The following is a 10846-nucleotide window of genomic DNA, read 5'->3' on the forward strand; positions in this document are numbered from 1 at the left end:
CGTTTTAACACTAAGCATCTGCTGTTATGGTCCGTCCAGGTGCTCTCCAAGGTTGCTGCTTGCAAGTGTGGACTTGTGTGGACCTGGTAATGGTTTTGTGTGATTTAGTTGTAAAGAGGTTTTTTTTGTTTTGTTTTCTGTATGATGAACTTATAAAAATATTTGGAAATAAAGTTTTTTCTGATAACTTTTTAAAAGTGTTAAACTTTTTAAAAGTCATTTTTCTCTGATAAACTTGCATTCATTCATTGTGCACTAACAGACACATATATTGATTATTCTAATGAGAGAACTATAATAAATTCAAATTAATGATGACATCATAGCATTGATGATGTGTCCTCGCATCTTTTTTGCCCCCACGTTAGTTTTTTCGGGAGGGATAAGGTTGCTTTCACATTGTAGTGCAGGACTACCACCGTCTGGTGGAAAAGCAGATTACTTCGGGGAAGCTTGGTCCACACCAACCGGAAGAATCCGAAAAGACCCAACTAGTTCTACACAACATTTCAAAATAAAATCCCTCCATGAAACGTCATTTTTGCCGCACGAGCCTCATTTCTGGTAAAATCAAGTTTTATTCACCTCTGTTTCATACTTGACCTCCTAAATCTGTAACCCCAGCTTGTTTTATTTTCTATGTAATACGATTTTAAATTTACAAGAAGAAATTTAATTTACAAGAAGGTTATATACAGTATACTGTGTGTGTGTGTGTGTATGTGTGTGGCGTGTATGTATATATATATATATATATATATATACCATTGAAGGATTCAAGGTTCCTTTATTGTCATTCACATCACATGTGGTACATGAGGTGGAACGAAACTATGTACACAGGGTCCCAGTTACATCCAACAAAAACACAAATTGTAAAGAAAAGCAGTAAGATCCAAGACATGAATTAAGAAATACACTAAACTAAGAATACACTAAGCACTAATCATACACATATATACTTTGCATAACTTCTCAGCCACTCCAGAGAAACATATTTTACTTCATTTACAAAGTATTTATCAAGGACCAGTAGATGTACAATTTCTCGTTTAACATAGGCAGTTGTAAGTGTAGCTTACTGTTAGTCAAAATCAGTGAGAATAACTCCAGCATCATCATCTATTTAATACTTTGAATTAGAATTTGTGGACCATCTTTCTAAGCGGTATAGTCACTTTCGATAGTCAACAATATGTTCTGTATTATTAGAAGACACTTTCATATAAATGTAGTACTATTGTCTTTAAGGAGACTTCAATGTCATGATTAAACATTTCTAAAGATTATCAGAAACTTAGTTGAACGTTTTTGTATTGATTAAAGCTTTTATTCTGAAAGGCTTCACCGGTTAAATTGTGTGTGTGCACGTCGGATTCAGATCAACTCCGGCCTATGCTCCGGTTGATAGGTAAACTGAAATGGAGTGTAAACTCCGCCCACTACCTAGCCATTTTTTCAGCTGGTCTATAAATGAAGTAGAGCTACACTCCAGCGTTACTAAGCAACGAAACGCTTCGCAACGTTTTCCTCATTAAAAAAAAAAAAAGCTGGACCGACTGAAATTGAACAAGTCTTTTCTGAGAAATCAACTTTATAAGTCGATTAACACAAATATTATTTCGTTATTTAGCATTAGCGGGTCAACTCCCTGACAGATTTGGGGAGCCTGTCGAGTTGTTTGGGCATTATGTCTGTAGTGGTGGATGAGGACTCATCGACGAGCAACGAAGCTCAAAAACTGCTCACTTCAGGCCAAACGGAGGACAGTCGTCTAGCAGCTGAGGATGAAAAGCAGGAGACGAGCAGAAATGAAGAAAAAGTTGAAACACAACCCAACAAACTCAAGATGGCTGTCCAATCTCAAGTCAGTGCGACTGAAAATAATGTGTTCTCAAAAACGACAACTCATCCTCAAACCCAGATACTAGTGAGTATTTATAACTGAAAAAATGTGGGGGTAGCAGATGCTAATATTTGTGTTGCCCTGCTGTATTTCCTGTCAGGAAAAACATTTCCCAATATAATGAGAGTAAATCTCTTCCATTTAGTCTCCAGTCTGGGTCTTTGGGATGAATCCAGCTGTCCCTGTCTTCAGTCTGCAGGACCACGATCAGCTGGTTGTCCTCTATGCTGCAGGTAATACTGGGATTATCTATAATCACACCTCTAACTCCCAGCATATTCTGCAGGTAAGCATCATTTTGACTTCACTTTTCTACCTGGATTATTGAGCATGCATCAAGATGACTCAAAGCATCCTCAATTGTCCAAACACTGGATTCACGCTAGTTGAAGCACCATCTCAGATTAAAAAAAAAAATCTACATCAGAAAAGTCAATGATTTAGATATATTTTAATACATGAAACACTCTGATGTTCACTATTTCTGACACAAAACATCGATCATTTAGTGAAAATGGCCATGCTTACTTCTTTACACAGTAGGGTAAGCGTAAGAAAAAAAAAACTTTTGTGGAAATCAGATTGGTGGTACATAAACAAACGATTCAATATTTTAAGCTTTGTTCACCTTGAAGAAAAAAAAAGCTAATTTACAGAAATGTCTTTAATAAAAAGGGGACAACTCCAGCTAAGTTCCCTGAAAACTCTGAAAGAAGAATATATTATTGGATACGTTTACTCTTATTTGTTATTTTGTGATAGAAACCTTTTGAATCCAGCTGTGTATTACTGAAAAGCACGTGGCAGATTTTATGTTGCACTGTTTACTGTGTTCACTTTGATGCCTTCAGGGTCACTCCCACCAAATCTCATGTATGTGTGTCAGTGAAGACAGACGCTGGGTTGCAACAGGAGACACTGGGTCAACAAGCATGGTGATAATATGGGACTCCTACTCTGGGTATCACCTCATTTTACATACACTGAAGTGTTTTCTGTTGCACTGTTTTTACTCTTGATGTAACCGCTGTTTGTGATTGATCTCAGTATTCCTGTGCGTACAATGTTTGATTGCCACCCTGCTGGAGGCGTTTGTGCCATTGCTTTCTCAAGTGATGCAAAGCTTCTGGTGACGGTGGGGTGTGAAGATGTTCAAGTAAGTATGGAAGCATAAAATTAACAACAGAATCCAGACTGCAAACTGTAAATTACAACATTCTGTATCTCCTGGTCTTTTGGTCAGTGTGGTGATGATTTGTCCGAAGACATATCTTTCTCTGCCGCACCACAAGTTCATACTGATAGCATAAATAAGACATTTTTATGTTTGAGTTAGTAATCCAAAACAAACTCTTAGGTTGTTCATTTTCTGTGACAATCATTTTCTGGTGTCCAACAAAGTTCAGCCAGGTCATCAGGATGGTTTCTTTTTTTGTTGTTGTTGAGATGTTTCGTCCTTTGTCCAAAGGACTTCATCAGCCATCTTATCACCATCAAACTGGTTGGGCCACGGTAGCTATGTTTACATGCGCAAAATTCTTTGATCTGATTGAAATGTATTCAGATTAAATAATCCAAATGTATCGTTTACATGTGCACAATTTGTTCACGATGAGCATTTACATGCAGCGGGCTTTTATTCAGAATAGAAGTACTGAGATGTGCAGAGTGGTAAACTCCTTAAAAACACAGAATAAGTTCTACTTCTGTGATGAACATAAACAAACCTGAGCACCCAAAATGGACTGGTGGATCCCAGCTTCATCCAACTTTCATGTACTTGTCTAAATAACTCAGTGTTCCTACACTTGCGACCATCAAGGTGTTCGATAATTTTGAGCTCTTTCAAAGTTTCTAGTAAATTAAGTAAATGTTGTATCGCTCTTTTGCTTCCCCGACATATTGGCATCTAGCCAGGTAAGAATACGTGAGGTTGACATAGGTCACACATGTGCAGTCATGTCAGTTTTCCACATTCAGAATAAGATGATCAGATTAAGTGTTTAGATGCACACCGTTTGGATTATAAATCAGCATAAAACACTCCTCTCATTCGGATTACAAATTCATTCAGATCGAGCAGAATCAGCTCAGAATAATCCAAATGGGGTGTTTACATGATGCATTTTTATTCCGAATGGCCGTTTAATCTGATTACCCGTGTCCATTTAAACATAGTTTATGTGAGTGTGCTGCTTGTTGTGGGACTGAGTTTGTTGTGGCTCCTCAGACTGATGAAGTCCTTTAGATGAAGAATGAGGCGTCTAATTAAAAATATATATATAAAGAAATAAACCATCCAGATGACCTGTCTGAACTTTGTTGGATCTTTTTTACCTGGATTAATGAGCATGAACTTTGACATTTTAGTGTGTGTGCATTTGGGACTGGACCAGTGAAGACCTAAATCCTCTCTGCTGCACGGAACTCGATCCAAAACACGGTTTTCAAGTAAGCAAGCCTTGCTCTAAAGTCAGTATTTGAATATCTACACAATGAACATGGTAATAAATAAAATGTTGTGTTCAAAATTGATTTATTTTTTCAGGCTTATGTCACTTTTAAACCAAATGATAGTAGTCAACTCCTCAGCAGGAGTAAGACTTGCGTATTATTCTACAAAAGAGTAAGTTTAAGTTTTTTATTTTAATTTTAAAAACATTCTACAGATGATAATCTGTCATAATAATAATAGGCAGTAATCCACTGGTCTCTTTTCAGGACAATGGAACTCTGCAGTACTATGCAGTGAATCTGAAGCAGGTATATTTTCAACCATCAATGTTTTATTTAAGATCTTAGATTTTTTTTTGTATTTCAGGGAGTTTTTATATATGTTCATCCTTGTTATATTTGCAGGTTAACCGTGCTTATGCTTCTGTATCACCTAAGACTCCACTTGACTCCCCTAAAGGAGTCTGCGTTGCTGACGTGTCTTTGAGCCTCTCTGCATTTCACTGCACAAAGCCTCAGGTCTTAACAGCTACTGATGGCAGCATTGTAGTGTGGGATGTCAGTGAAGTTGAAAATCCCAAAAGTCCCCGTGAATATACCAAGACACTAAAGCTCCAGCAAGACCCAATCACTGTCCTCACCGTGACTGATGGGTAACCTGAAACAGGAATATTTACGTTAATGCTGTCAACATGTCGCATGTACTTCCCTTAATTGTTTGTTTATTTTATTTGATCTTACAGATTTATTGTAATCAGTAACATCCAAGGCCAAATTACTTTTTATGATGAAAACTTCTTGCTTCTCAACATCATCAGTTACTCCAGCCAGGATGCCATTGTTTTCATTTCATTTTCCAAAGAGTACACTGAGGGGTATCTGAGCGAATACACTCTGAAGGCCGAACGAGTAATTTTAAGGTATGAGATAAGATCCAGTGCATCTCATATTGTTTTGTTCAGCTAATAAAATAGATGACTGCATTTTTGTGTTTCTTCTTTGTAGGAACCTTATCGTGTCCACGGAGAGTTCCAAAATCCTGCATGTGAACGCACAGACCGACACCTTTCAGATCGTCCTGCGTGAGCCTTCTCATGCAGTGGCATGTCATCCCAGTCAGCCAGTGGTAGCCATGGGCAGCCAAGGGGGCATTTTAAAAATGTGGGACTATAACAAGAAATTGACCATTGCCAGGAAAAACTTAAAGATCAAAATGCAGATCCAGTGTGTTACTTTTGACCCAAAAGGTAAAAAAAAAGGCATCTCATAGAATGAAGCAAAACGGTACGGTGTGTAGCTTCATATATCGTCGTGTTGTTTCTGTGGACTTCTACTGTTTAGGCTTCTACCTGGCAGTAGGTTTCAGAAGTGGAGCTGTTCACATACTGAATTCCCAGACTTTGCAACAAGATCCAGAGGAATGTTTCCATTGTGCCACAGACAGCATCCATCTCATCACCTTCTCATCAGACTCTGAGTACCTGGCCACTGCGGTGAGCAAGTGTTTGAAATGTGTCTTATCAAGCTGCAGTAGGTTTTTTTTGTTTGTTTTTTGTGGGGGGTGGGGGGGGGTTAGTTTTTTTACTGAAACGGGATCCATTGTCAATTCTTTGATTACAGCAAAAATACGCTTTAATATATTTTGTTTCGATTAACTTTTAGGATGCTGGTATGGTAGTGACAGTCTACTGCCTAAAGAGAAGCAATGGATCGCCTCCTCAATGGACATATTTGGGCAGAAATGGCTCTCACTACAAACCTATCAAAGACCTTCTTTTTGGAGTTCATTTGGACAGCGCCCAACCAAGACTGCTCTCTCTGGGACTCGACCGCAGACTGGTTAGCCATCATTCCTCATTTCACTATTTTCTAATACAGTTTTGTTGCTTTTCTCTCGACTCGTGTCTCTTTATGTGTACTTGTTAACAGGTTGAGTATGACCTAAAAAACAGCATGGTGAACAAGCTTCTCATCCTAAGCTCAGAGCGTATTGAGCAAAGCGCTGTGCCACTGTGCATGACGTGGTATCCTCCTCTTACCACAGAGCAATTTCTCCTCATTGCCTCGGACCAATACAAGCTGAAGCTTTTCAACAGCACAAGTAAAATGTGCAGGTCTGTAAAATCCATAAACTACATCATATTTTCTGTCACTCACTGGTCGTTATGTGGAAACATTAATACATGTGTTACATGTTCTGCCGAAACAGAAAGACTCTTCGCGGCCCAATATATGGTTCTCCCATTAAGCAAATGGTCGTTCTTCCCAAGTCGAGAGACCCTGAAATAAACTCATATATCTTGGCCTACATCACAGAGGATAAGGTCAGTGCTAGAAGTTTATTTTTAAAGCTTTTTTTTTTTTTTCATATAATGTGCACCCTTGTAGAACTTTCATTTAAATCAGTAATGTGATATTTGTTATCAAGATCTTCTGTTAAGAGTAAATGTGTATGAATTTCACATTTGTGTAAAATAGTTATCAAAGTTCTTGTATGTCCTGCAGGTGGGTCTCCAGATTTTACCTTTGGATGGGAACCCCCACAAGTCCAACGCGTTGATCTGCCATCCAACAGGGGTGTCCACACTCACCTGCTCCTACGACGGACGGTTTGTTTTCACTGCAGGAAGATCTGACTGCTGTGCCCAGTCATGGGAAATTAACTTGAAGTAAGGTTTGCTTCAACTAGCTTGAGAAACATAGCAACTGGATGAGTAGTACTATGTACAGTACATGTTGCTGAAACTGGTGTTGCTGCAGTGTGTTGGAGGCAGAAGCTGCACTGGGTGGGCAGGGCATGACACCATTTTACACTCTCTTAGACGGAGGAAGAGATGGCAAGTTTTACAAGGTGAGTTCAAGATTTTGCCTCTTTCACATGCTTGCTAAAAGTATTGTAATATTTATGCCATCATCTTGACATACAGTGTCATCGTATTTATAACATTGTGCATTTTGTTTTATAATTAACAAGCTTGGATTGAACTGGTTCATTTTATTATTTGATATATATTTGTAACTGTTTATCATGCATTTTAGCATCCTCTTTACTGAAATAACATTTTACTACTGAACATAACTTTGTGAGATAAAGAACCTGTGAATAAAGTTGCACTTTATGGCCCGAGCCCAGCCCGAACCTGACTTGAAATTCGGGCTGGTTCAGGCTCGGGCTTTTTGTGGTGCCATTTTACGAATCATACAACACAAAGAAAACTAAATGAGAATGCACATTATAAGATTGTGTTGTGTGTATGTCGGGTTTTCTTCGGGTTCGGGCCTCTAATTAGAGTTAATTAGTCGAGTCAGATCAGGCTCAGACACAATACCTATGGGCTCGGGTCGAGCTGGGTCAGATCTTCTAGGCCCAAATCCCAGCAGGATGCACTTAGAAAAAACCTTCAAAGGGAATTTACCTGAATTTAGAATTTAGTCTGTATCAGAAACCTAAACCAACTTCTTTCAATGTGAAGGAGCAGTGGCGTTATTTTGAGTACTTCCTGAATGTCTGAACTTTTTTTACCAGTTTATTTTGATAATGTACAAAAAAGATAAAAGGAACATCAGAAAATAAATTAAATTCAAAAGTATGCAAAAATAAAATAAATTACAATCGGCTCCTCCAATTCATTTTAATTTAAAGATCAAAAACAGAGAGAATAGGTGTATACTTCTACGCTGGAGCTGAGCCTGTCCACTCGTCAAAGGAAGATATTTTTATACGCCTGTATCAATTTTTATACTTTCTGGTCATGGCTATAATTTAGAATGTACTTTTTTTTTAGTATTCTGAGCCATTTATGTTTACAGGCGATTAAAGACAATTTTATCTACTGCCAATTGCGTCATCAAGAATCTAAAACAAAGAAGAACATATCCACCAAAATTCCCCTATCTGAGATTTCCTATCTAATGAGAGCTGTGGTGGGCCACTGTCCCTCTGAGCAAGAGGTACAGTAAACTAAACATAAAAGTACTTTTACTTATTTGAACATTTTTTAACAGTTCTGTATGTTAATTTCACCAGACTGAAAACATGCTAAATGAAGTCAAGTTCAGCAAATATGCTGAAACAGGAAAATATGTGACTGAAATCAATCTGGAGGAGTTTACCAAGCTGCATATAAACCATCGTCCAGCTTTTGACATCTCCAGCAAAGCTGTTCACGACCTTGGTAGAAGTGATGGTACAGGACGGCCCATTCTACTGAAACAGGACCTGATGGAACTTCTACAGACTCGAGGTACACCGGGTGTCAGTGTTTTCACTATATTTCATTATGCACATCTGGTTCAGTATGGTTCTGATCTGACTGACAGGGGAATGCATGACCGAGGAGGAGGTGGAAGCGTGTGTTGCTAAACTTTTAGGCCCCATTGAAAATGAAAATGGGGCATTTGGTAAGTGTCACAAATCATCAGCACATGTCAAGAAACAACCACAACTATAAAATTCACATAAATATAAAACAATCTGATGTACAGGTGGAGCATCAGAATATTTGCTGAGTGTAATCCCAGATGAAATATCTGTGGAGACATTTAGAGATCTCCTGGGCCATCCAAACCCAGCAGAGCAGACGAGTGCCCGGTCCTCCCTTCCAGAGTAATAAAACCAGCTCCTCAAGAAGAACATGTGTTGAGGACAGATTTGCTTTTGCAGACCTATTACAGTTTGTGTTTTGTGTTTCAGTTTAAAATATGAAGAAAAAAAATGTAAATGGTAAGAAAAACTTTCTTGGATAAACATGACTGGATCAGATAACTTTAATAAGCATTAGAATAACATATGTAATCCACCTTCAATACTTTTGGATTATTTCACTACTGTAAGTATTGTTCCAAAAAATGTAATAATTTTGTTTAAGCATATGAAAATATTTTAGATGCAAATAAAATACTTTAAAGTTGCCGATAAAAGCAGACCTGAAACATTGCATGTATTGTGTGTATTGTTTGATATATTATTATTATTATTATTTGTGTTTGGTTTTAATGTTAATAAATTTATTTTCTGATAGAAAAATTTGCCCTGAAAAAAAACTTGAAGTATTTATTCTAAATGTTCAGCCTTTCTTTAAATATGAAAACATGTTACAAATCCATGCATGGATTTTATCATTACTTTTGTTATTTTAATTTTTATTTTAAACATGTTAGTTGAATGTTTATTTCTTCAGAGACCGTCTATGTACACAATGGTATACAGTAGTCCCTCGCTACTTTACATTTCATTTTTCACGGACTCGCTCTATCGCGGTATGTTCAAGTACAGTACTGTACATATACAGCACATAATATTTTACACACACAAAAAAAAGTGCCGCCATTTTGTAGTTTTCTTTCATTAAGCCTTCACTGTTTTGCCAGCCTAAAGAACTACGTTATCCAGCAGCCATCAGTCCACTTCCCAGAAGTCAACACCGCTTCCTAAGTGTGACCCGGATCCTGGGAGCTGCAGACGGCTGCGGGGTTCAGTCAGGTTCTGGTCGTGCGGCGATAGTAGATTGTTGTATGAGACCAACAGTGAAAAGTTCAGTTTTTGTCTTTTCCTCATCTTCCTGATGTGCAGCATCTTTACTTCTGTTGTTGCTTCCTGAAAACAAGTTTTTTCAGGACGTTTTGTTAGAAGCCAAGGAGAGCTCAGTGTTGGAGGAAGAAACCTTCAAGACGTTTGGACTTACTGTTACAACTTCAAAGGATAAGCAGACGGAGGGGTTGCTTCTCATCAGCTGAGGAAACAGGCCTGACTGAAGAAGTCGCCTCCTCCACAGATACTTTTAGGCAAATGCTAAGAGGTCCCCACCAAGTCCTGGGGTGGAAACCTGTCGTACTCCTGAGGTAGATCACTGGACTGAGCACCCAGCAGAACCACACAAACAGACAGAGTGACCTGTGACAGAGTTTCAACCTGATAGAAGCTGGTATCTGATGGGGGAGAGCACAAGTTGGTCTGGTTGTATTTCAGCTGATGCACATCTAATATATCTCTTCCTCCCCTACAGTGTTAATAAATTACCTGATAATCTGGAGTTAATTACCCTAATTTCAAGTAACATTCCAAAATGAATGATTAATAAAAATGGCTACAATCTCTGAATTCCAGTGAGAATAAACCATAAATAAATCTCTTTGACAGGCGACATAGTGGCTCAGTTGGTAGAGCTTTTGCCACTCAGCAAGAAGGTCGCTGAATCGAATCCCAGCCGGGGATCTTTCTGGGTGGAGTTTGCTTGTTTTTCTGGTGCATGCGTGGGTTTTCTCTATGTACTCCAGTTTCCTCAGAGACCAGAAGCATGCATGTTCGGCTGATTGGTAACTCTAAATTGTCCCCATGTGAGAGTGTGAATGGTTGTTTGTATTGTTTGTCTCTATGTGGCTCTGTGATGGACTTGAGTTGGAACCTGTCCAAGGTGTACCACGCCTCTTGCATAGTGACTGCTGAATATGGTTTTTAAATCCCTTCTTAAAACCCATCTCTTTTCC

At 38.5% G+C, this 10846-nt stretch overlaps 1 protein-coding gene across 1 annotated transcript; it reads left to right on the forward strand.

The window, feature by feature from the left end:
* Positions 1–1690: 1690 nt before the first annotated feature.
* cfap251 (cilia and flagella associated protein 251) lies at positions 1691–8970 on the forward strand. The gene is made up of 20 exons (XM_037680704.1): positions 1691–1930; positions 2052–2192; positions 2758–2867; positions 2954–3062; positions 4277–4357; positions 4455–4532; positions 4628–4669; positions 4766–5013; positions 5104–5280; positions 5366–5607; positions 5702–5853; positions 6023–6199; positions 6290–6474; positions 6570–6684; positions 6866–7029; positions 7121–7211; positions 8171–8311; positions 8388–8604; positions 8681–8767; positions 8852–8970. Exons 1-20 carry the CDS (start codon positions 1691–1693, stop codon positions 8968–8970), a joined length of 2916 nt encoding a protein of 971 aa, XP_037536632.1.
* The last annotated feature ends 1876 nt before the right edge of the window (positions 8971–10846 follow it).

This window comes from Nematolebias whitei, chromosome 8 (genome assembly GCF_014905685.2).
Source record: "Nematolebias whitei isolate Nwh7 chromosome 8, NemWhi1, whole genome shotgun sequence".
NCBI classification, from domain to species: Eukaryota; Metazoa; Chordata; class Actinopteri; order Cyprinodontiformes; family Rivulidae; genus Nematolebias; species Nematolebias whitei.

Excerpts from the sequence above, each read along its gene's own strand:
- cfap251 (XM_037680704.1), top strand. The coding sequence starts at position 1,691 with ATGTCTGTAGTGGTGGATGAGGACTCATCGACGAGCAACGAAGCTCAA. Across the intron at positions 5,608-5,701 it reads TGTTACTTTTGACCCAAAAG|GCTTCTACCTGGCAGTAGGT; the intron begins GTAAAAAAAAAG and ends TCTACTGTTTAG. Across the intron at positions 6,475-6,569 it reads AGCACAAGTAAAATGTGCAG|AAAGACTCTTCGCGGCCCAA; the intron begins GTCTGTAAAATC and ends CTGCCGAAACAG.